The sequence below is a fragment of the Periophthalmus magnuspinnatus genome, chromosome 6 (assembly GCF_009829125.3).
Source record: "Periophthalmus magnuspinnatus isolate fPerMag1 chromosome 6, fPerMag1.2.pri, whole genome shotgun sequence".
Taxonomy (NCBI): domain Eukaryota; kingdom Metazoa; phylum Chordata; class Actinopteri; order Gobiiformes; family Gobiidae; genus Periophthalmus; species Periophthalmus magnuspinnatus.
Window position 1 is genome coordinate 21,582,818 of NC_047131.1, and position 25,007 is coordinate 21,607,824.

The window sequence follows — 25,007 nt, forward strand, 5'->3', positions numbered from 1 at the left end:
AGGTTTGTCCAGGTGTCAAGGCTACTGGCAATCACTGAGTACAACACCAACATGGGTGGCGTGGACTTGGTTGACCGAATGTTGAGTTTCTACAGGATAGCCTCTCACACTTGGAAATGGACAGTGCATATAGCAATTCCGCTTTTTTGACCTGGCAATCACCAACTCATGGCTTCAGTATGAGAGTGACTGCCACTTTCTGGGGAAAAAAAACACTGAAGTTTCTTGACTTCAAACTGCTCCTTGGTGAATAGTTGATTAACCGGCTCAAGCAGGAATCATAAGAGGCAGCGAAGATGAACACACTCCCCCACGTCAAAAGTGGAAATGGCAGCCAAATGCAACTATAAGACACTATGGTGCCATCCATCTTCCAGAGATGGTGAATGAAACACATGTATAAAGGTCTTGGAGATCTGGCTGAAAGAGCAAAACATATGTGATGTGCACAAAGTGCAAAGTATTCCTTTGTGTTTCCAAGAAGGGGAATTGCTTTTTGAAGTATCAGAGCAAATAAGCACAATAACAAAGCAAAATAAAACAAACAAAAGTTATAATTGACAGTTATGTGGATGTTAAACACATTTTTATGTTGACTTTTTGATATTATCTTTGGCACTAATTGATTGCCATCAAAGGTCAGTTTCAAATGTATGGCGTTCCGATGTCCACTGTGGTGGACACATGATATCTAGAAAATAAAAACTTTTTTTTGTAATTACCCTACAAAGATTAGAGAATTTTAAAATAGATAAATACATAAAGTTTTGGTTTTTTTTACATTTTAAAATGATCTTTCACGTCCTTTTTTCCACGCTAATCCTAAGGAAATACGGAATATGACACTGGTCAGAATTTGAAAAACAAGTTTTGCAGAACGAAATATCGGAAGTACCGTCATCGTAACAAGCCACGCCCACATGTTTTGGACAGAGCGCCCGGTTGACAGGCGTCCCCATTAGAATCAACACACGTCGAGCGACATTACTTTTGCCATCACAAATGTATTCGAGCGAAACTACAAGTACACCGAGGGATTAGTTTCTACTTTTGAGAGGGCGCAAGTTTAACACAAGGTATTTTTTCTTCTATTCTTGTTCTCCTAAGAGTGCTAGCGTTAATATTTAGCTTCTCGTTGCTAGTGGAGCTAGCGTGAAACAAGGTAAATACAGTAGGCTTTGGCAGAAAAAGGGTATGAAACTTTAAAGACAACTGTTTACATAGGTCATCATAGTGTATTAACTACGGACTTCATATTCAGACACTTTACGTTTGCGCTTTTATCGCTGGCTTTTCATTAATGTTTTTACATTCTGTTTTTCAATTCATCCTGTTCATTATTCAGTTTGTGTCTATTTTTTTTATCATCAGGTTTGGTTAATCGGTCAGCCTAATAATGGTTTGGATGGGATAAACAACACCACCTTTTGAAAGAATGAGTCGTAGGCTGGCACCACACATTTGGGTGAAATTAAGTAGAGGTTTTGTTTTGAGGCATCTTCATGCCTACAGGTCTGAACTGTCGTCTCTATCTGATACCTCTCACTACAGGATATATGTGGAACAGCCTGGGAGCAACAAATTTGACTCTCTCAGCCAAAGACGACTCTACCATCACTCAAGGATCAAGACTCGAAAAGAATGGATTTTAAGAGCTACACAGACTAAACAGAGACTACTTCACACCAGTACTCTGCATTTTAATACTTCTACTTCTCGCTGGTTCACTGGTTTCAACATGTCAAGAGTCAAGAACACTCTAGGTACTGTTTCTAAAGCTGTCAGTGGGAGCCACACAGAACTACTCTCTAAAATTGCTAGACTAAAGTCAAAAACTGCCAAAATGGGTAAGAACACTACAGCAATTGTGGACTCTGTTCTAAAAGTTGAGCAAAGTAAAGAAGCTCAAGTGGGCTGTCCGAAAGAAGTTTCTCATACAGCTGGAGAGAGCAGTGTTAAACCTGTAATAAAGTCATCTGCCACCACTGCACCTGTTGATACATCTGAGAAAAACACAAATCCTACGCGATCTTCCAACTGTATGCATGTTGCCAATAGTAAGATAGTGCAAGAACCCAAAGAGCTCACAAGATTAAAATGTGTTGTCACCACTGGCAAAAATTATTCTGTTAAAAAAACAGAGGAAACAAAATCTACAAGCGATATTCGAAACAAAAACTCAACTGATAGTCAGTCGACCCCACTTTTCCATCCAAGTACATTTTCAGTCAGCCTGGATGAAACATACAACTACTTGGCTCATCACATCAACTCATACTTTGGCAGTAAGACTAAAACCGAAGACAAAAAACATAATACTAATGGTAACAGAAATGATAATGCCATTTCAGTTATTGATAAAACAGATGTGACTGCTGCAGTACAATCAACTCCACCCAAAAAGAGCATAGGACAGTATTTGGCCCACTCTGCGCCCTCTGTGCAGGCCTTTGTTGGCAGCTACATAGCCCCCTTGGTCCCGAGGTTTAGGACATCAGAATCTAAAAGCCCTGTAGAAGAGAAGACCCCTGATGTGACAGGAGCTAAACAGGTTGATGCTACAATAAGTAAAGAACATAAAGCAGCAGAGGAGAAAACCAAGAGACTTCTGCTCCAAAGAGAAAAGGTTTGTGGTGTATATTTTGTTCTAATGTTGCTAACTGTTAACTGTATTCCATAAACAGTGTCTATTTTATGAAGCATGCTGCTGTCCACGCTCTCATCAGAACTCCTGTTACTCTATGCATGTAATACTATTGCCTTCTAGGAATCTAGATTTTAAAATAGCCTGCCTTTAAACTTACAGGAACACATAGCTTGGAGCACTGTAAGCATTTATGGATTGTAAATACTGAGTTTTGTTTCCACCATTAATCATTTTGATGAAACTGAACACATTTTTTTAGACATAACCTTTTATGTGTGGTCAGAATCTTAATTATTTGGCACTTTCTAGATGTCACCAGTCTTTAACAAAATGTTTCATCATTTTTTTTCTTGAATTCCAGATCATAGCCAGGGTGAGTGTTGATAATCGAACCCGGGCCCTGGTGCAGGCCCTCCAAAGAGCTTCAGATGTGAGGGTGTATATCAGTAGAGTGGAAGACCTCAGCTACCACCTCCTTGAATTTCCAGAAACCCGTGGGGTTGCAGTCAAGGTGAACTTTCCAATATCGCATGCAATTTTTTTCCAAAGTATGCATTTTTAGTGGCTTTGTCAGGAATGTACCTACTATACATAATATGTTAGCTTCAAAAACAAATTACAGCAGCAAGGTTTATTATCACAAACAGTATCAGAATATTCAGTAAATCAGATTTTAATGTTCCTCCATAGGATTGTTTTTTTCTTTGTTAGTCAAATGTCACGTCCTTCAGCAATGCAGCTAAAGGCCACAGTCACTGTTGTCTGTTCAGTTTCAAAGTCAGCCACCACAGTATATACTGTCTGGTGTCTGCATACCATTTATTTATGTTTCTGCCTTATCTGAGGTGGTAAGAAAGCCTTAGTGAATGTGCTTCTATTTTAAACAAAGGCCACATACTCACATATGTGGTTCATGTTATGAAACACCATCAGCACTGTTTCTATGATACAGATACAATATTTTCCTCACATACATCTTTTTCCATCCATCCATATTCTTCCACTTATCCGGGGGTGGGTTGTGGGGGCACCAGTCTAAGCAGGGACTCTCAGACGTTCCTCACCCCAGACACTTTCTCCAGCTCCTTCGGTGGGACCCAAGGCGTTCCCAGGTCAGCCAAGAGATATAGTCCCTCCAGTGTGTCCTGGGCTTTTCAGGGGCCTCCTCCCAATGAGACATGCCTGAAACACCTCCCCAGAGAGGCGTCCAGGAGGCATCCGGATCAGATGCCCGAGCCTCTCCATGTGGAGGAACCGCATCTCTACTCCGAGGTCCTCCTGTGTGCTCCTCACTCTGTCTCTAAGGGAGTGCCCGGCCACTCTGTGGAGGAAACTCATTTCAACTGTATGCATCTACAATCTGGTCCTTTTGGTCATTACTCAAAACCCATGATCATGTGCGAGGGTAGGAATGTAGAGTGACATCACTTGTAAGCAAGACCCCGAGTTACCTGAAACCTCCACAGAGGACAAGCCACCTTTTTCTGGTCCAGAGCCATGGCCTGGAATTCGGAAACGCTGATTCTCATTCCAGCCACTTTACACCACCGCAGTACATGTTGCAGGTCCTGGTTAGATGAAGTCATCGGGACAACAACATAAGACATCTGCAAACAGCAGAGATGAGGTCCTGTGGTACCCGAACCAGATCTCCTCAATCGGATTCTCCTCTCTAGTACCCTGGAATAGACCTTGTAGTTGGAACACATCCTCCGGTCTCCCTTCTTAAACAGAGGGACCACCACTCCGGTCTGCTAATCCAGAGGTTATGTCCCGGACCGCCACATGATTTTACAGAGTCGTGTCAGCCAAGACAGCCACACAACATCTAGAGACTGTTGTTTAAAAAAAAAAAAAATAATAATAATAATAATAATAATAATGTGCAGAAACAGTAAATCTAATGAATGTATGTGCAATATGCAACTATTAAAAATGTTTATCAGTCATCCATATATGTGTGTTTTATTCCAGGAGAAGGTGATTCCATGTCTGCTCCGACTGAAACAGGCCAATGACCCAGGCCTCCGCTCTGCTGTTCGAGAAGCCCTGGCTCTGGTGGGGTACCATAAAGCTGTTAAAGGCCGCGGAATAAGGATCCTGTCTATCGATGGAGGAGGTTTAAGGTACGGGTTCAGTTTCTAAATGTGTTTTGTTTGATGGTTATTATTTGCTGCTATTCTGACAAAAGCTTGGATTATTTTATTTCAGAGGATTAGTTGCCCTTCAGACTTTGTTTAAACTGGAAGCTCTAACTGGCAAACCCATACACAAACTCTTTGACTATATTTGTGGTGTCAGTACAGGTATGTTGTTTCTCTGCATTTCATACTGTTTTTATTGTGTTGCATAATATCTATTAATGTGGATGATTTTCTTAATGCCACATTGAATTTCTCAACCAGTACAAATGTTTCTTAAACTTTAACAATAACCTGTCCAGGGAGCTCAGGTGAAAAGCCTGGAAATTAGCATTTTTGCTCAAACCTGGCACATGATGTATTTTCTTTTTATAAGTATAATGTCCTTTAAATTTATTTATTTGATCAGTGACGATGCACAATCTAAAAATATATAATATATAATATTGTATGGTTATACAATGACCCACTTGTCATCGATGGTAATTTCTCTATTCTCCAACAATTTTCCAAAGCAGCTGTGTTCTTTCTGCTATGTCATTGCCATTTCTAAACCACATAATTCATATTAATAATGAAGTTTTAAATGTATTGATATAGTTTGAACCACCACAAGATGGCAGTGTTACTTTTTCTTAAACTTTACTTAAAATGGTAATACACTAATCAGCACAAAATTACCTCTATAGATTTTTATGTTTTACTATGTAAAATGTTATGTACTTTTTCTGCAGGTGCTGTTCTTGGATTTTTATTAGGTATTTTCCAAATACCTCTTAGTGAGTGTGATGATCTTTATCGAAAGCTGGGCACAGACATTTTCAAGCAGAATGTTATAGTTGGCACAGTGAAGATGGGGTGGAGCCACGCTTTTTATGACAGCGAGGCCTGGGAAAACCTGCTCAAGTAAGTTTGACTGACAAGTGATGTGCTATTTGTTTATTTTTCTGCTCTACCAGTTAAGAACTAAACAATACTGTTGATTTTGTTTTTATCTTATATCAGTATAAAATGGTAGGCTTACAACTCCCAGGGTGAAATTGATAATGTGTTCATTGTCAATTTTCACTTCAAATGCCCTAACAATTTTATAGAGTATGTTTTTTTTTTTTTTTATATTCCAGATGGTGTGCGCACTACTTAATAATTATAGCTTCTATCTTCTATTACTAATATACAAAAGGTTAAATGTTCAAAGTGAAAGCACAAAAGCGAAAATGACATGACATTCATTTGGCCTCCACAGAGAGAAAATGGGCTCTAACATCCTGGTGGAGACGGCGAGAAACCCCCAGTGCCCCAAGGTGAGTGTTCAGAGATGGGCTGACTCACTGCTCCCCCGTGCTGTGTCTGGGTCTGGAGATTCAGCTCATTTACAGGAACGTCACATCTAATGCTTCAGTTATTCATCTTAGTCAGTGCTCTGCCTTTCTGTGAAATCAGAGAGGAGTGTTATTGATACATTGATGTAAATAAACAGACACCATGCCTGTATCTGATGTCTGAAATGCAAAGCAAATATGGGAAATGTAGAATTTTGCCCTAGCATGACTAAGTGTATCGCAAAAAAGTAAAATACGGAGGTTAGGCATTGAATGGTCTATTGTAAAAAATAATCTATATTTGCAAGTAGCAGTTATCAACCAAAACAGCAAGGATCATATCAGATATTGGTATTGGCTGAAAAAAATTCATATCGGACCATCCCTGAATTGTTTTGCAAGTTACCACCAAGATTCCACGTTCTCCAAACTTGTTTTATGTGATACAGTCTGAAGTTGTTAACATATTTTACATTGTCTGTAGGTGGCAGCTGTGAGCACCATTGTGAACAGGGGCACTCCTCTGAAGGCATATGTGTTCAGGAACTACAACCTGTTGCCCGGGGTGCGCTCTCATTACCTGGGAGGCTGCCATCACCGGCTGTGGCAGGCCATCCGCGCTACATCAGCTGCGCCGGGCTATTTCCAGGAGTTTACTCTGGGCCAGGACCTCCATCAGGTCAGTCTAGTTACACTGGTAAATAAGACTGGGCTGACACACTTTACTCAAGAAAGACCTGCTGGGGGGTGTTAATTATCAAACAAAAACATGTAGATCATGATTTTACATTTTGTTATTTGTAAACTGCAATATTGATTTATTAGTAGAAATTAGTCCATTGACTTCAAAACTGAATGCCCCACCTCTTTCATCATAGCAACTTTACTTACTTTTATTTTGATTTAAGTGGATATGTGACATTTTTAACCCTACATATAGGATCTATGGTCTGATTTAATAATCGCAAGTAAGTACAGAGAAATTTGCAGAGATAGGGGATAGGGAAAAACTAAGACTGCACTCAATCCTCAAATGCAGAAACATGAATGATTACTCAGACAGACATGAATCAATTGAAATGCAACTTTGAGAAAGGTAAAGATAAGGCAATACTGTTGTAACATGATTAAAAGCTCACAAAGGTAACTACAAAGTGTGATCCTTTTAAATAATAAAGTAAATATTTGTCTTAAACATTTGAAAAATACATTCCTAAGCATAAGAAATATGATGTCACAAAGATCATAAACTTGACAATAGGATCATATATTTCAGTGCTAGTTTGAGTCAGTTATTGCTAAACATTTGTGGCACTTACATTTTTTGGCGGTTATTAAATATTGTATTCAATTCAATTAATTTATTTTTGTAACGCCCAAAATCACAACAACAGTTGTCCCGAAGGGCGTTCATGTTTTGGTTGATGGGGGAAACCGTAGTACCCGGAGGAAACCCATCCAGACACGGGGAGAAACATGAAAAAAACACTGTATGAACAGTGTTCCGCTTACATTTGTTTCACATGGTTAAGCAGAGAATTTTGACTGAAAGTGATCTTTGTTTAATCAAGATGTGTGTACCTTCCTAGCGCAATAATAAAAGTAGCTCTAGCAGAGTAGATCTAGCAAGTCTTTACTGGAGGTTTGAAAGATTTTGTGGACTTAATGAGCAAAGTTCTGCACAGCAAACAGAACAAACTGCACTTCCTTCCTGTCGGTGTTCATTTTCAGACAGTTTTATTCTGAGATTGAGTGAGGCTCAATGTTGATGAGGCACTTTGGAATGCATCTCCACTAAACAGTTACGCATTAGCCAGCAGGCTGCTAGTCCAGTCTCCTATCATTTTACTGATCACAGCACTTTTCTAAGAGCTCTGCAGGGAGTTAATGGTATGGTCTGCAAACCCTGAAAACCCAGGTTGGATCAGAATAATACTTGTCAATATAATCCAGTATTATTCTTTGCTTCTCAAGATTGTAAAAATCCTCTAAGACACTCCTAGGTAAGCCATAAGTAAGATAATGGATCTCAACGGTAATCGCCCACCCCCTGTTTCCAGAGCAAAATTTCTCATTAATTTTTGTGGTAACTAATGACCACAAAACCTATAATTTTATTTAAAATCTGTTTCTTAAACGTAACAGACCACAAAGTTATTAAATAATTTTGCTGAATCTTGCATTTTAACTTTGTTTTTTGGGCTAAAAACGACCACATTATGGATATTAGTTATCACATAGCTGGTTAGCCTCCGTGATGGCTTTAAAGTCTTATTTGAATTATTCGAAAAGTCTATGGGAAAAATGAATGGAAAACTTACTTCCGGAACCGGAGCAGGCGGTCTCTGTTGAGCTCCATAAGAATAATGCAGTGCCTGCGTAATGACTAGAAAGAAGAAATGACTATATTTGATTCTTAATCTTAACCAATCTGTGATACAGTTCAATGAAAATGCGTCTCTGGTCTGTAGTGCTTTGGCCTTTGTCAGTGTAGATAAGAAAGATTACACGTCCATTTGTAGCATGGTCTGCACAATTTGAAATCATAATTTTGAGTTTTGAGTTTCCAAAATGGCTGTCAGATGAGCAATAAATGATGAAATGAAATGAAGAACCAACTCTGACTCATTATAGCTGAGAGTTCTCTTTTGTCATTGACATTTTTGTCAGTAGCTCTTACTTTTGACATTCACTGCTCAGCTGTCTCCAAAACACTGCACACATCACTGAGCATGCGTTTGCATCAAAGGAACTATCCTGTGTCGACTTGCATGCGCTTTCCTAATTGGGAGCAGTTTTAGATGTGTAGGTGAGAGAGAAGAGCAGGGGACAGAATGAAACAGACTGGCTGATGAAACTCCACCTGTGGAGGGCCAGATATCTGCAGCTCACTGTCTTATCCAACCCCAAGATTAATAAATTAACCTGTAAACTGCTGCTACATCTGCCTCATTATAAAAACACAAGACAGACTCGTTATGGAAGTGCTATGCCTTGCTGTGTGCGGTAGCTAGCAGTAAGAAGGCTCATACTGTGACAGTAGGAGATGGCATTAGTTGTGTTATATGTGTTTAATGCAGTAATGCGACAGAAGTGTGATTTAAATGCCATTTAAAAGCTGTAGAGACATAGCAAAAATAAAAAAATTGCCCATGCTTTTGTGGGGGCAACTTTAGTTGGACTGTATTATATATATATTTTTTAATCTTTTTAGTTGTAATTTAAAAACTTGCATTGTTAGTCTCTTTATCAATAGTTTGTTGTTGGATTTTGTCACATTGACTGGTTTTCACTTCTATATGCTTCACCTGTTTCCAGTTCACCACTGTTCCATCAAAGATCCTCCTTTGATAGACAAATAGATTTAACATCACCACACAATAATAGTTGAATTTTGAAGTGCTCAGTTGCCTTGCCATAAAAGTATGACATAGCTTTATGTACTTCACCTACCTGTCATCCTGTATTCTGCCCTTTATTCCAACAGGACATGACAAGCCAAAAGATGTTCAAATATTTGCATAGTCAGAATACAATAGAAATCTGACAGTATTGTTTGATGCCAGATACCCTTTTTGATAGTGACTCTTTTATGTGGCTGTCCTGCTGCTAGCTCAAATGCCACCCAGCCCGATGACATTATTTACTGGGCTGTCGCAGCACTTCACAGGTTGCAAGTATAGCATGCTGTTTGTGTGATGTCAGGATTTCCCCGAGAGAGTCATTTTACTCTTTTTTGCACTCACGCCCATTGGATTTTCCACTTAATTCAAGTTTCAGACAATCGAGCTTTTGTATCGCTAGAATGCTAGAATGCTGGAGCACCATGCTCTGAGCAAATGCCACAATTTTCAAACAGAAATTCAAGATTGTGTTCTGATGTTATTATTTGTTGGACTAGATGAGAAATTTGTCAATTGAGCTAGAGATAAAAATATGATAGGACTGTGAGTTGCAGAAAATGTATATAGGCTAAATAGATTTTTTGGTCTCTGACTGCTTAAATTTTCCTTTAAATATTAACTCTGCTTTCTTACAAATCTGTCTATCCCAGTCATTTGTCACATCTGATGACTTCACAGGTCAAAAATGTGGAAAAGTGGATGCCAGGACTTGGAGAAACAAGGAGGCCCAGGTTTTTGGTCTGGTTGCTATGGCATCTCCTAATACGATTGTGAGGAATGGGGGAATGCTTTGTAACTGTCTCTGCCAATGTTTGATACAAGACACAAGATCCATCTATCTGTCTTCCCCCATGTGAGGTCTGAGGGCCCTATCACCTCAGACAGACCATAGATTCAAATGGCTCAATATGGACACTGTTCATTTGAATTCACTGAAATAAAGATAAATGATGTGTGACCAAGTAATGTTTATCCTATATAGATTTTTAGAGCATCCTTACGGTTACTTCAGTAGTCAAATGCAGATAACTTAAATGCATGTGAAAGCGTATAGCCTCTTTGTTATAAGCAATAATGGAAGGTTTAAGAGGCCTTGAGCCAATATTTATGCTCTAACCACTGATCCCAAAAGATTCCTAGTAAGCTGTTTGTTTTTGGATTGATTAGTTCATTTTGGCTGCTCATCCTTTATTACTCACATGGGGCAGCAGAGAGTGAGCTACAGAGTGAGCTGAGACAACATTTTGGGGATTTATTCTTGACACCAATTCAATATGATATAGATTTAACATTTTATCTTTATATGCATACCCTTGGGGTTAGAAGACACTGCTGTCCTGTGTCATATTTGCTCTTGTCACTTATTGTTGGCTGCTCAGAATATTTCACTGGCATCAAGTATCTCAATTTTTTGAGATATTTGATGTCAAAATTTTCTTCTTATTAAAAACAAAACCTAGAACTTTCAGTCTGAATTTCATGAGCATAAACAGGACTCAAAACTGTGAATTTTTGCCATTTAACACAAAAAATAGTCAAATGTGTCTGAAATCCAAAATCTGAACATGAGGTGATCATTAACAATTTCAAACAACTGTATCTCAATTGAATTCAAATTGGATTAGTTACACAGCTCTAGCAAATCTGTTGTTTCCTAGCAAACAATTATGTAGATAAGACACATACACAGTAGGTCTCTTTTCTAGTGTTTGATTGGAACAAGGCCAGTCAAACTTATAAAAAGGAGATTTACCTTAGAAATCTGTAACCTTTTGTTAATTTAATATCAAAATCGCAAATGTTGGACTTCATATTATTTCTCCACTTTGTGTAATTGCTCTTTATGGATTTTTATGAAAAGGGCAGGTTGACTCAACCTTAGCTTTTAGCAGCTTCCTCTTTTCCCTGGCTCCTCTTGAGCTTAACCATAGGAGCTAGGCCTTGGGACTGATGGAGGAAGTAGTATAGTCTCTTTAGCCCTGGCTGCCCCTTTCCTCACACACACACTGTTTTTTAGTCCCTGGAGCCTAATCACTCAACTACAGGCTCACGTTGTTACCATGGCTATCTTCTCCATCTGCTCGCTCTATTTTGATTGGTCTGTGGCGACACTCGTTTGGTATTAGGTCTGTCCACATACTGACCGAGCACTGTTTAAGAGCCTGACTTTCTGCCTCTCCCTTAACCTCCTTGTCTACCCCAAGCGCACACACCAAATTAGCAGGCTCCTCACTGCAGTGGGCTCTCTGAATCGCCTCTGAATAAATCATGCCGTATTGATATGCATGTGGGCATCTTGTCACTTATTCCTCACGCAAAAAAGGAAATTAGCTTTAAATTGGCCCTCCATTTATGATAGACAGCCATATTATGCTTTTGTCAAATATTTACATGTAGCTTAAAGGAATGCAGACTGAGTAAATATATACCCGGGAATTTGAATCCATTTATAACGCTAGATTGAATTGTCAGAGTGTAATTTTCACTAGTCGACCAGCTGGAGTGATTCATTGACTCAATACCGGCTGAGCACTTGTGGTCATGTATTCATAAAATGTGTGGGAACAAACAACTGTGCGCTGTAGATCTTCATTTGCTACCTACCCTGAGGCTAAGGCTGCAGTCACACAGATGGGTCCTACCGGTATTGACAACCTGAACTTCAATGTGACCTTTGGGGCTGTATAAAGTGAAGAAAACTGGTCGTTGTAATGGTGAAAACTTGCCGTGATGACCTTTAACCTTGATCACATAACCTGTGTGCTGTTGCTGATAGTAAGGGCCTGTAGGCCCACTGGTTGCTGTCATCCCACTAGGTTTAATAACTGGAAACATATTTGCTAATAATTGCTAGTTACCTTAAAGGCACTTGGTATTTATGGTCTTTAAACTGGAAAATAATCTCTACACCAGAGGAGGCTGAGGACTGACTGACTTGTTCTACATGACCATGAAGCACAGGCAACTTCAGTAGACTTAATGTGGACAATAAAATGGGTGCATATTGCTTGAATTTCATTTACTTTTACTTTTTACATACATATAATTTGTATGTCTGATTCTATTTTAGCATATTTTACCAGTTGTGTTTATTTATTTTTGGTCACACTCAATGTGGCTCTTACTACACTTCAGACTATAGAAAGCTCAAACTTGTCTGACATAGGTATTACATGATGGAATATCTGGGGACTCAATAAGTTATCAAAATTGAAGCAACTAATGAACAGGTTTAAAAATTACCATTACTAAGACTATTCAGGATCTTCAAAGTAGATTCATTATTACTCAAGGCAATATGCTGTCTCTCACTCTGAATCGGGGTTGTCTTTGTTAGGACCATGGCCAAAATTTTGTGACATTTTTTTTTTTATCCTTATCCTCATTGCACAGTCTAAACATTATTGGTGGGGAAACATTTAAAACATATATCTGAGGAGAAATTATGAGCTTTACAAGTTCTAAAAGCAAAAAAAACTAAGAGAAAAAAAATAGTAAATTCTAAGGCTCCAAGCCCCGATGGCCTGCCTATAGAGTTTTATAAAACCTTTTATAATTAATTAGTAACCACACTTCTAAATATGTTCATTGAGTCATTAAATAAAGGTATCTTGCCTCCAACTTTAAGGCTAGCCACAATAATCCTTATTTTAAAACCCAACAAAAAAACAAAAACTTACTGATAGTTCTTCATACAGACCCATCAGCCTCATGGGGGTTGATACAAAAATATATTCTGTAAAGTTCTTGCTAAAAGATTAGATCCACACATTCCCCACTTGGTGCATAATGAACAGAATGAGTTTGTGAAAAATTTTCAAGGATTTCATAACATAAGAAGAGTCCAGAACATAATTCATTGTACAGATAATACCAGGGATGCAGTACATCTGTCTCTCGATACAGGATAGGATGGAGTGGCCTTATTTGTTCAATGTATTACTGAGATAGGGACTTGGGGTAAAATGTTTAAAATGGATTGAATTATTATTCACCAGCCCCACAGCTCGTGTAATGATGAATAACAATTTATCAATTTATCCCTTTCCCCTGTTATTGTTTATTTTGGCCATCGAATCCCTAGATGCCAAGTGTTGGAGGCTATAAACATAGAATATCGCTGTACGCAGATTATTTTTTTGTCAAATTTGTGAACTAGCATTGCAACAATTTTACAGTTAATTGATCAATTTGGTTAGTTATTTGGATACAGTATAAATAATTCAAAATCCAACGTGAGAAATGGCTTTACCTACCTATAATAAAGATTACTCCCCAAATAAATGGAATTATTAACACAAGCTTTGACCTGCTGCTGAGTGATGTATGAGACTCACTCAAAAATGGGCAACAATGTCCTTATCAATGATGGGCCAAATCAACTTTTTTTTTAATATCTGTTTCAGTCACTTCCACACCCTCCGCCAAAATAATCTTTTAAAGAAAAATAATACCGGTAGTATACTTTGTAGATTCATCTGGAACAGTAGAAAATCTAGACTTAGACTTAAGTTATCGTATCTGTCATATGAGAGCAGTGATTTACAGATGTCTTGTTTTGTGTTGTAATACTTAACTGTGTTGTGCTATTTTATTTTTTCACACAATCCTCTCCAGTGTGGGGCTCTATTGAACAATCATGATCTAAGCTTCCGTTATATTCTGCAGATATTAAGACATTAATGAAAAAACAATAAATCATCTTCTTTAAAACACTATTGATATTTGGTTTAAAGCTCATAAACTAAGCCATGATACGCCCCTGTATCTCAGTTCTCTCCTATTTGGGATCATACACAGTTTACTTCAGGCACAGCAGATGGTGGTTTCAAGAATTGAGCAGCCCAAGGTCTGCAAAAAGTAGATTTATATACTCAAGGTAACTAACTAACATTTAATGATATCTGTTTGAAATATTCTATCCCCAAAATGCATTAAAAAATATATTTACAGTTGACACATTTTGTTTCAGTGAGACATTCTGCATGAGTTGCTACAGTCCTGCCTGGAGGATATTGTTATAAAACATATGCATGGTAGACATTTTTACATTATATGACACACATGTTTCTCATGGCAAGGAATCCAGCATTGATAGAATGAGAAAGAATGAAAGATATTGATGAGGCAGAGAGGGTAGCCTTCTGTTTAAAAGCTCAAACAGGCCAGGAGGATGGTTGCTTTGTCTTGGAAAGAGACTGAAATTTCCTCTGAACGTTAACGATAATTTATGATGTGCATCTTTAAATATTGATCCACAAATATTGAATTATTGTGACAGCAATAATCAGACTTTATGACTTTTACCATGTTTGCCCAACTACCGGTAATCATTAGAAATGTGAGCCTCATTGGTAAGCGAATAAGATAAATAACAGCTTATCACTGCCATAGCCCCACAGTCAATGATGCTAAAGATAAACTGCTAATGCTAAATATGTGAATGACACTTTATATAGAACTACATTGGAGCTATGATCATTTCAGACTTGAGTTAGCATCCATATTGGAGAGAGTAGCCAGGGGCATGAGCTGAATGAAGATGATGAAGTTTGCTGTCCTTGCTAATAGGAGCTGACATACACTGGCGCGTGAAATGACTTTTAGTGATCCTGGCGATAGTAGCTCTTTCTTATTCAAATCAACACCCCCCTAAACACAGCAAAAATATAGATAAAGCTTTAAAGTTAATGACATCAGAGGGACCAACACTGCATTTTAAACTTGTTTTTTGTCATTTATCATTTGAGCAGTTTATTTTAGATGCAGTTGCAGTATTGTGGTTTAATTGGCTGTTTGATGAAATGGAATTTACTCCCAGAAGTGTAAAGGCTCTAATTAGATGAAAATATGTTTTGTTCTAGCCACAGGAAAGTGTACTGTAGTCTGTGATTCAGCCAATAGACCCTGAAGGGTAAAGGCGAGACTAGAACAGGCTTAATCCTCAGGAGAGAAGACTAGCTGCACAATTAGTGCAACTATTCAGCATTTTACAAAGAACAGTCTTTTCAAATATGTCTTGTTAGACTATAGATTATGTCTCCTGATAGAAACAGAAAATCACACATTACAAATTATTTTATCACAAAATAAGAATAATTTATAATAATTAGGAATAATTCATTGTTCTATATCTAACTATTAAGGAAAGGTTTAACCTACTTTTGTATTTTTTTTCTGCATTTCAGCATGTTACTCCTTTCAGAATCTATTAGTTTCTAGGGACCTTTTTTTGACAACCCTATTTTTTGACAACCCAGTTAATTTATGGGGTGGCATGTTGACAGTTTAATCCGAGCTCCATCAGGTAAATACTGTTGTGTCCTTGGGCAAAACACTTAATCTGCCTTGCCCCCAGTGTGCACTTGTGTATAAATATGTGTGAATTGATGAGTTTCTTGCAATTTGTTTGTCTCGAAGGTGAAAAAGTGCTATATAAAAATGTGACCATTTACCATGCATTTGATGAAAAGCTATTGCTTAAATTATTATTTCTTGTAGAGTGTCTAGTGGTTTATATTTGGCAAAATGAAATAACCACCTCCTGCAGACCATCCTCCTGAGGTGGTGGTGTAATAATATATCGGTTTATTTGTTATCTTCTGTTTATCATATGGCCTCTTTTACACAGCAGAGCCAGTAAGTTGGCGTAGCATTAAAACTCAAATCCCTGCAAATCTAAGTGACCTTTGCCTGGCGTCGTGCTGCTTGTTTGACAGACGGCTTCAGCCTGATTAGTTTTACACCCGTTATTTCCATCTTGTTCCTGTTGCTCTGTCTCTACCGCCACATCCAAATAAGCTCTGGCCTCTGCATTTCATTGTGAGTGAAAGTGGCACTGGGCCAAGTGTGGATGTTGCTGAAACTTTAAAGACACTAGCATCACTGCCACCCCAGCCTCTGCCAAAAACATCCCCACGCTCCAGTTTATCCTCGGTCTCTGGGAGTCTTTTTTTGCTCGAGAACTGTGGAAAAGATGGCGAATGCAAATTAAACCCTAAATAATTCAAACATAAAGCTAACACCGTGAATGCCACACACAAAGACTTTCAGTGGCACAAAGACTTTCAGTGACATTCAAATGAATATATAAAATATATATATATATATATATATATATATATATATATATATATATATATATATATATATATATATATATATATATAAAAATAAATAAAATGCTTTATATGTCCTTACATAAGAAATAACCTTTTTTCCTAATAGGAAATAACTGCAACCTCTACCAGAGCCTCTTCCTTACATGACTCAACTATTTGTGCACTGGGCAGCTCTGTGCAGCACAAACTTGCCCGCAGCTATCCACACAGCGCTCATAACTAGGCCCAGATTGTTGCCATAATTGCCACAGAGTCTGGACAATTGAACACTTTTTCTGCAGGATGATAAGTTAACGGGTACAACTTGGTCCCTATTAGCAGTTTGTCCATTACCAACATTTGGCCGGGGATTCATTTTGTGCTTGGGCAGAGTCTGTGCCTCTGTATAATGGCATGATTTGGACAAATGGCCACCTCAGCACTTCCCTCCAGTCTGGGGCAGAATTAAACTGTGAATTGTGCGACTTCTTTCTCCCCATGTCCTCTGAGGATACCATCTCTGTAGAACTCATCAGTCAAAATGAGTTGAATGAATGATTCATGCAACACATTATCATTACAGATTATTCTATTAAATCAATGTTGGATTATTTATTTATTATGTCTCAAACGCCTGGGTTATTTGACTTTGTAATGACCAGATACAAGTCTCCAGTTACCAGTCATGCCATCTGATTCCATATCCCTTTGTCATTGTCTTCTCATGGTTGTTGAATTGATGTTGCAGTTTCTTTGTCTTGCTCCCCTGACGATTACAAGGTGCCTACTTTTGTAGGTGACCCCATTACACTGCATTTTTCTCAAATGTTCACAAAGAAGGTGTAGAATCATGCTTTACTGTGATACACCTGGCGAGGACTAAAAAGATGAGGTGTAGTTGTTGCCTTGTAATGTCATCAAGCTTCTTCCTATGCAACCATATTTTGTAATCTTCTGTTTCAATGATGTTTCCACAGTAAATACCAATCTTTGATCACACCCCACCATCATCTTCAAGAGTACCTACATTTATCAACTCTTGTATGACCTCAGAATACTTTTATGAATACTTTTTGTATGCATTATGTCCAAATATCTTGGGCATCTCATGCTTAATCTATTTAGTCTTTTCATTGTGATCATATTAAATATATAGTTAGGATAAGATCCATTTTTAACTGCCATAATGTCTAGTCCTGAGTTGATATGCTATTATGATGAAATTATTATGTTGCCATTCAGTGCTTTTCTTTTTAATACAGCTCAAACACAAATGCTTTTCCCAACTCACTTCTCATTTTGGTCAGCCTCCATCATGCTCTCAGGGACAGGTGGTTTTAACCAATCACAGTGAAGTGTGACCTCTCAGAAAAGCAGGTGGCTTTAGTTGTCCCCTTATGGAAGATCAAAAGATACTAACAGCATGGATCGTGATAAAATCAAAGTTGTGATCTCTGCTCTAGAAATGTCTCCTGTGCCAGCTCCACACATGCTCAATCCTTGTTATCTTGGCCTACATCACCAGATATATAATACTCCCTATGACATAAGCATTAGCCAGACTGGACTGAGCTTGACTTGAATAGACATCACTCACCCCTATTAATACAGTAATAACAAATATTATTACATCTTACATTACATATTATTAAATGACTGAAAATAAGTATATCTTATCCCATCTGTTTGTAATATGAATCAACAAAACAAAAGCTTTAAACCTTACTGTACTTGACATCTTGAGAAACATTCACACCTCAAACATTCATTATTAATTCTATCCATTCACATCTCCCAAAAAAACTTTGGCATCTTTACATACAACAGACTTAAACTGTAGTTTAAATAGTAAGTCATCTAAATTTCTTCTGTAGTCTCTGAGCTCAGCGTGCAAATATCCATGCTTCCTTGTTTTATTATGATTGTAAAGCAGACACAATCCTTCAATACGACATGCTCAAATGTCTCATAAACAGGCTCTGAGTGAATCCCTAGACATTTGGGGCCCCTCCATGGACCCCCTCCCCTAAACCTGGCCTCTTTAATGAGAGAGGCCCCTGTGTTTGATCCTGATGCCAGCTCTCAGCCTGCGGCCCCTCTGCCTCATGCCTATTCAACAGTCCCCTCCAGTCTCTCCAGTTACACTCTCTGCACCTCGGGACGACTATAGACCCAAAGAAAAAGCACTTCTAAGCAGTTGTTCATATCAAAGACGGTTTCACTCAAACCATGATGGGATAGAATTAACAGAACAGTTTAACTCACCATGCTTTTTAAAATTTTGTCAGTCACACTTTATTTTACGGTACATTTATAATTAGCTGCTAATTAGCTTACTTGTAAATGGTTCATTTGAGGTTCATTTGTATTTATTCTCCGTCTGTTAATTAGAGATTTACTAATACTGTTCTTTTATTAAACCCCTTATTTCTAGTTATTAATATGATTTTAAGACATTTTTGTGCATGAATTATGACCTTAATAGTTTTTTTGTTATAAAGGGTATTGTGAAAGGATGGTAGCACTTGCAAATGCAAAAAAAAGCATTGAGCTAATTGAGTCTCTAACATGGTTCTTGTTGTGTTTTCTGTGCAGGACGGTGGTCTGCTCATTAACAACCCCACTGCTCTGGCGGTGCATGAGTCCAAGTGTTTGTGGCCGGACACGCCCCTCGAGTGTGTGGTCTCACTCGGGACGGGACGTTTCGAGAATCCCAACAAGAACAACGTCACCTATACCAGCCTGAGAACTAAGCTCACCAATGTTATCAGCAGCGCTACTGACACTGAGGGTGAGACATGGCATCAAGAACTAATGACTGGGGAAATTTTTTTTTTCCTTAATGCAATAAAAATATTAGACATATTATGCTTTTGTCTGCTAAATGGTTATAATATATGGTACATGGATCATTATTTTATATCTTGGACATTTTGATTAGCAAAAGTGATCTAAATGACTTGATAAAAGAAACGAGTCTCACTTCCAGTTGAAAACTGCAGAGCTGATATCTATCTGCCCCTTTCTGGTGTGTCACAGTGAACGTCATCAGTGTGCCATGCTGCAGAACCATTCTATGCCTATCGATAGCTACAGTTCACGGTACTGGGCAATGGAATTTTATTTCATTTGTGCCAAAATGCTGCTCAATCCTTTCACCATATTACCTTTTCCCCTATAGAGCAGCAGGGTAAAAACAGGACTATTTGGGGCAATGACGTCTTGAATGCAGGAGAATAAAGACTTACTCAGACATGCATGAATCCCTCTAAATTCATTTGAGTGTGTAAATAAGGGAAATAAAATGGTTAAAAGCTCTTAAAAGTCAATTGCAATTGCTTTGAACTTTTTATCATTTGTATTTTCTTGTAAAAATAACTTCACTGCATGTCCACTATAATCTAATGCCTCCCATTGTGCCTCTATATAGTGGCCCTGTCTTCCATCTCCTTATCACCTGGACACAGGGACTTCTGCTGGGCCTAAATTTGGCGCAAGCCCCTTGCTGTTACCGTTTGCACTGCTGCTGTGGGGTGTGGAGTCTGACCTAGATGTTGCTCCTCTTGTATTTAGGATTAATCCCTCCCAGCTCTCCAACGGCTTTGTTATTTTGTAATAGCAGATTAGCAAAGTGTATCTATAACAGATTTACTCCCTTCAAACGTTTCCCTTGCTTCACTGTTGCATTGATTTTGTTTAAGGTCTATATCAGAAAGCATTTGTTGTAGCATTTGTTGTGGCATTGAAATAAGTATATTAATATAAGTTTTGTGCAAAAATGGGTCTGTGTAGTCATCTTCTCATCTTGTGCTCACGTTTCCTCCACCAATCCACATGGTCCACCAAAAGTTGCACTGTCTAGACATTTTTCAATTTGGATTTTATATAGTTTTGATATATGGTATAGTTAAACTGTATTGTCAATAGTTTTTCCCCCTTTTTATGAGGAGTCTTGTTTGGCTGATGACATATAGATGCAATTCAGGTATTACTGATGCTGTAGGTTACTTTAAGTGTGCTTGCATATAACAGTTGTTCAATGTTAAAATGGTTGTGTGGGGAAATTTAAACAGTTTTTTATGCAACTCTCAAGTTGAGCTCCAAATATGCTGTAAAACTGCTTATTCCTCTTCCTGTTCTCTTTTTCACTGTTTGCTAGCACTCTTTGTGGAGCTTGCATGCCCTCCCTGTGCGTTTGCTATAGCCTAAATCCTCCATCTAGGTAGATCTGTCCAAGCCTAACTAAAGATGTGGAGATCGGTCAACTGCTTCTGACAGGTTACCTCAGTTGATTGGTCAAAATGCAGAGCCAAAATTTTGTCAAAGTTCACCTTTGCATGAAACTCATTTTTGGTCTTTCCCCTAGTTCTTCACATTTCTGTAACCTCAACATCCCCCTACCCATTTGTTTCCCATCTCTTCTCTCTTTATGTCCATATTATCAAAACATGACTTCACCTTAACAACATTAAAACAACAGGAGCTGTCCATCAAATATACATTAGTATACTCATTCCTAATATTCAGCTTAATCCTCAACATTTATAGCTGTGTGTCCATGAGAACTGCTGGCCTATAATTAAGAATTTCCACATTGCAACCTTGATATCTTGACATTACATCAAAACCAAAATATTGGAACAGGCTACAGGATTTTCAAACAAACTGATTTGCAACTAGACATTGATAGTCATCTAGTCAGCTTTAAATGTGTTTTCTTGGGGGCTACACATCTTTTAGTTCCTCACTGCATGTTTTAGCATCACCTGGAGCCTATTTATATAAATCAATGTTGCTGATGTTTGCGCTGCAGGGAGTAAGGAGCTAAAACCTCCATGAAACACATTTTCACAGGGTGTAACTTCTCACTTGAGCCCCAAGCACTTTGTCTGACGTCTACTTCTGTCACTGCATTGTGTGACAAGTTTTGACTTTTCACGCTCCATTACTCTTACTCTAGCATAATCTTCAAATGTTTGTACATGTTGGGATAATTACAGACCAAAGTATGTGTTTATAATTTTGTTCTTGCTAAATGTCAAGCTTGTTTTTAGTTCAAATTTGATCTAACCTTTCTTCTGCTCTCACGCTTTGGTCTTTCAGAAGTCCACGCCATGCTGGATGCCTTCTTGCCTCCAGACACCTACTTTAGATTCAACCCCTACCTCAGTGAAGAGATCTCCATGGATGAGAACAGGCAGGAGAAGTTCAACTTGCTACAGATAGAGTGTATGCGTTACCTCGAAAGGAACGAGGATAAACTTCAAAAGGTCGCTCGCATCCTCGGCCAAGAGAAGAGCTCCATGCAAAGGGTGTCAGAGTGGGCCAAACTCAGGGCAGACATGTTCAATGGGTTTCCCTATTCGTCCAAAGCCTAAATCACAACTATACCTCATATTTATTCATGACGATATTTTTGACTTTGAGAAGTAATGTTTTGTCAAAGTAGAACTGCTTTATCTGATGTAGAATTTTAAAATAGGGCAAGGAATAACTAAGCTGTAGTCATCTTTTTCACACTGTAAATTCTTTTTAGTTTAAATTGGGATGCAAATTGTGATCGTCAGCCTAAACTAAGCTAACAAGACCTTTCTCATAATCTTGTTTGGTTAGTCACGTCACAGTTATGTTGAAGACAATGATGATAAATTCATCATAGCAATTTATTTTGTTATGATTGGACTTCGTGTTTGCTGCTATGAAGGTAACCACACAATTGCAAACTACACTACACAGATTTTTATTGAACATTTTGACTTTATGTATAAATATTTCAGAAAAAATATGTATATGACATTGTGACAGCCAGTATTTTGAATTAATAGACCATAAGGCAGATGTTGCTGTTTTACTAGAGCTGCCATAGACTGATAACTGTTCTTATATTTGTTAATGGTCTAATCAAGGTAATGTATGCACTACCCTCTGGGAGATTTTAGCTCTGAGGACTGCACTTTTTAACTCTGCAGCTATATTGATCTATTGTGTTATCAGGCATCAATTGTTAATTTATTGTTTGATTATTATTTAACACTGTATTTTATTTAAATGCACAAGTTTGATAACAGTCTCACATCTGTGTTTATATGTTATTTGTTCAGTTCAAAGCAAAAAAAAACAACAAACAATTGAAATGGTTCACATTCAATATGTCATGATATCAATTCCTTTCCATCGTCACCACAGCAAATCACCTTGCTCCTAACTAGCATTGACTCACATATTGATTTTGTATATGTTTAGGTCATCAACAATGCCATATTTGTTCATCCATGCTTGGGACTGATTCACGCATGACCATCGTTCACACGTGCCCAGGGCTGTTCACCATCATGACATGATGGTTCATGGTGTGGGTCGAGTTGATGCTGAGATCCTGGAAGTAAACTCACTTATTATCCCTTGTCAAAATGGCTGTCTCTAACATGGACTAAATTTGGTTTGAATTGAACCATGCACATTTTTTTAACCTGGGGGATACCAGAGATTCTAGGGAATCACCAGAGCTTTGTCTGGTCAGAGGGCCAGGTCATCAAATGTTTTTTGTGTAAAAGAAATGGTAAAAGCCCATATTTACGATTAAAAATTTATATGAACTAAAACCACTCTAAATACATGTAGGGATAATTTTTATCCTCCTGGATGGAGGGCCCGACAAGTCTCTGATCAAAAGATTGGGAATCACTGTCCTGAAGTTTCGATATGTGGTTGTAATATGCTGTTTTAAATGACAACAAAGTATTTGAGTTCACAGACATTTTAAACCTTTTATTTGCCATTATTATTTGATTCTTATGTATTTTCCCCTCAGGCCACTACATTTCTGCTCTTGATCACTGTGCCCTCTTCCTCTTTTGATACATGGCTCTGAAAAAGCCTTTTATTTCTCCCTATTGTACCTGGAGGTGCCCACTCTTTCATTTTCTATAGACCAAGTGCCATTCAAGCGGCACTCCTCTGAAGGGCTGGTTCACTCACAGATTGCTGCTTATTGATTTACCATAGTTCAAATAGGCGCATGCTTTTAGTTTTGTTTTGTTTTGTTTTTTTGCACTGCAGATGTTTATGTCTCCAACCAGGTCAATATAAATGTGTGTTCCAAGAGCTCCACTGTTTTTCCTATGGCCTTTTGAAAACTATTTAATTAAAACCCATCATGTCATATCATCTGCATCTCCTCGCCTCATTTTGATATACATGCCTATTGTTGTTCACATCCATTCTGTGGAGGAGAGATTTGTTAATTAGTTTGCTACTTCAATAAACAAATGTCTAATTGTTGTAACGGAGAGATATAGCAGCTCACATTCACTGCTCAGTTAGCAACTTATTTCAGTTATGAGAAATTACAATTCCAATGAAATGGGAAGTGGGTATTGGTGTGAAATAGTTAAATCATTGTAGTGTTGCAAAAATGTATGCAGATACTAATTAATATACTAAAACTAGAATCAAAACCCATATACCATAGACCCGGTAAAAGTATGGAAAAAAAAACAAAAAAAAACAACACAAATGTAATGCAGATTTTGACCTTTCCTCAGTAGTTATAATGATCTGCTGGATGTCAGATAAGGCCACATATTAATGTAAACAACTATCATTTTTTGTTGAAATTAAATAATATAAAAAAATATATATAATTGTATTGTAGTGTCAAAGTCTAGTATGAAGCCTTTTCCTTAAAATAGTTTGAAATTTGTGTATCGTGATAGCACTAAATTGTATAAATAGTACTTTTTATATCTACCTTGAACCTGTCCTATTTAACTATACTTTGCTACTTCCATTTTTGACCTAATCTAATGAAGCCATCGCTACAATATCACTCTACATCAACATTACTACACCTCCAGGCAAGGCTCCATTTGCCATACACTAGCTAATTTCAAACCTTAAGTGCCAATCTCGTACAACCAGATGAGATGACTTGGCAGTGCCGTGCTGGGACACCTGGGTCACTGTCAGGGTCCATGATGGATCCCAGTGCCCTCCAGCATCAGCAGTAGCCCGGGACACAGCTCTGCACTGACTGCTTACACGCGTAACCTCACCACAAGAGCTTAAGAAAGCACAGGACACTCCAGACTGTCAGTTTGTGCGATGGGGCAAAGATATGAGCTATTAGCATTAATGCACAGGGAGGATACCTATTAGATTTCAGTAGATCATAAAGTGCCCATTGATATGTTTACATCGAGCAAATAGCTGCATTAGAGATGGACTGTTTGTTTTCTAAATCCAGAACAGGAATGGTATATTTTATAGGCAACGTAAGGTGTAGCTTATTTGTAGTCATTGGGCGTATAGCCTTGTTCCTGTAGAATTTTATTGGATCATAAAACAGATGTATAAAATATCTATCTGCCTTTTTGTCAAGCACCACTTGTTTC

The 25,007-nt window shown here is 38.0% G+C and overlaps 1 protein-coding gene across 2 annotated transcripts; it reads left to right on the plus strand.

Annotated features, from left to right (window-relative positions):
- Nucleotides 1-912: 912 nt before the first annotated feature.
- On the plus strand, nucleotides 913-23,780 carry LOC117372786 (calcium-independent phospholipase A2-gamma-like). Of its 2 annotated transcripts, none has more exons than XM_033968644.2 (10): nucleotides 913-1,076; nucleotides 1,372-2,626; nucleotides 3,009-3,158; nucleotides 4,622-4,773; nucleotides 4,859-4,953; nucleotides 5,523-5,694; nucleotides 6,035-6,092; nucleotides 6,595-6,789; nucleotides 19,210-19,405; nucleotides 21,718-23,780. In XM_033968644.2, the coding sequence occupies exons 2-10, from the start codon at nucleotides 1,436-1,438 to the stop codon at nucleotides 21,990-21,992; spliced, it is 2,484 nt and encodes an 827-aa protein (XP_033824535.1). In that variant the 5' UTR covers nucleotides 913-1,076; nucleotides 1,372-1,435; the 3' UTR covers nucleotides 21,993-23,780. The 2 variants fall into 2 exon arrangements, with proteins under 2 accessions (XP_033824535.1, XP_055078488.1); XM_055222513.1 differs by having other exon boundaries at nucleotides 1,552-2,626.
- Nucleotides 23,781-25,007: the final 1,227 nt, after the last annotated feature.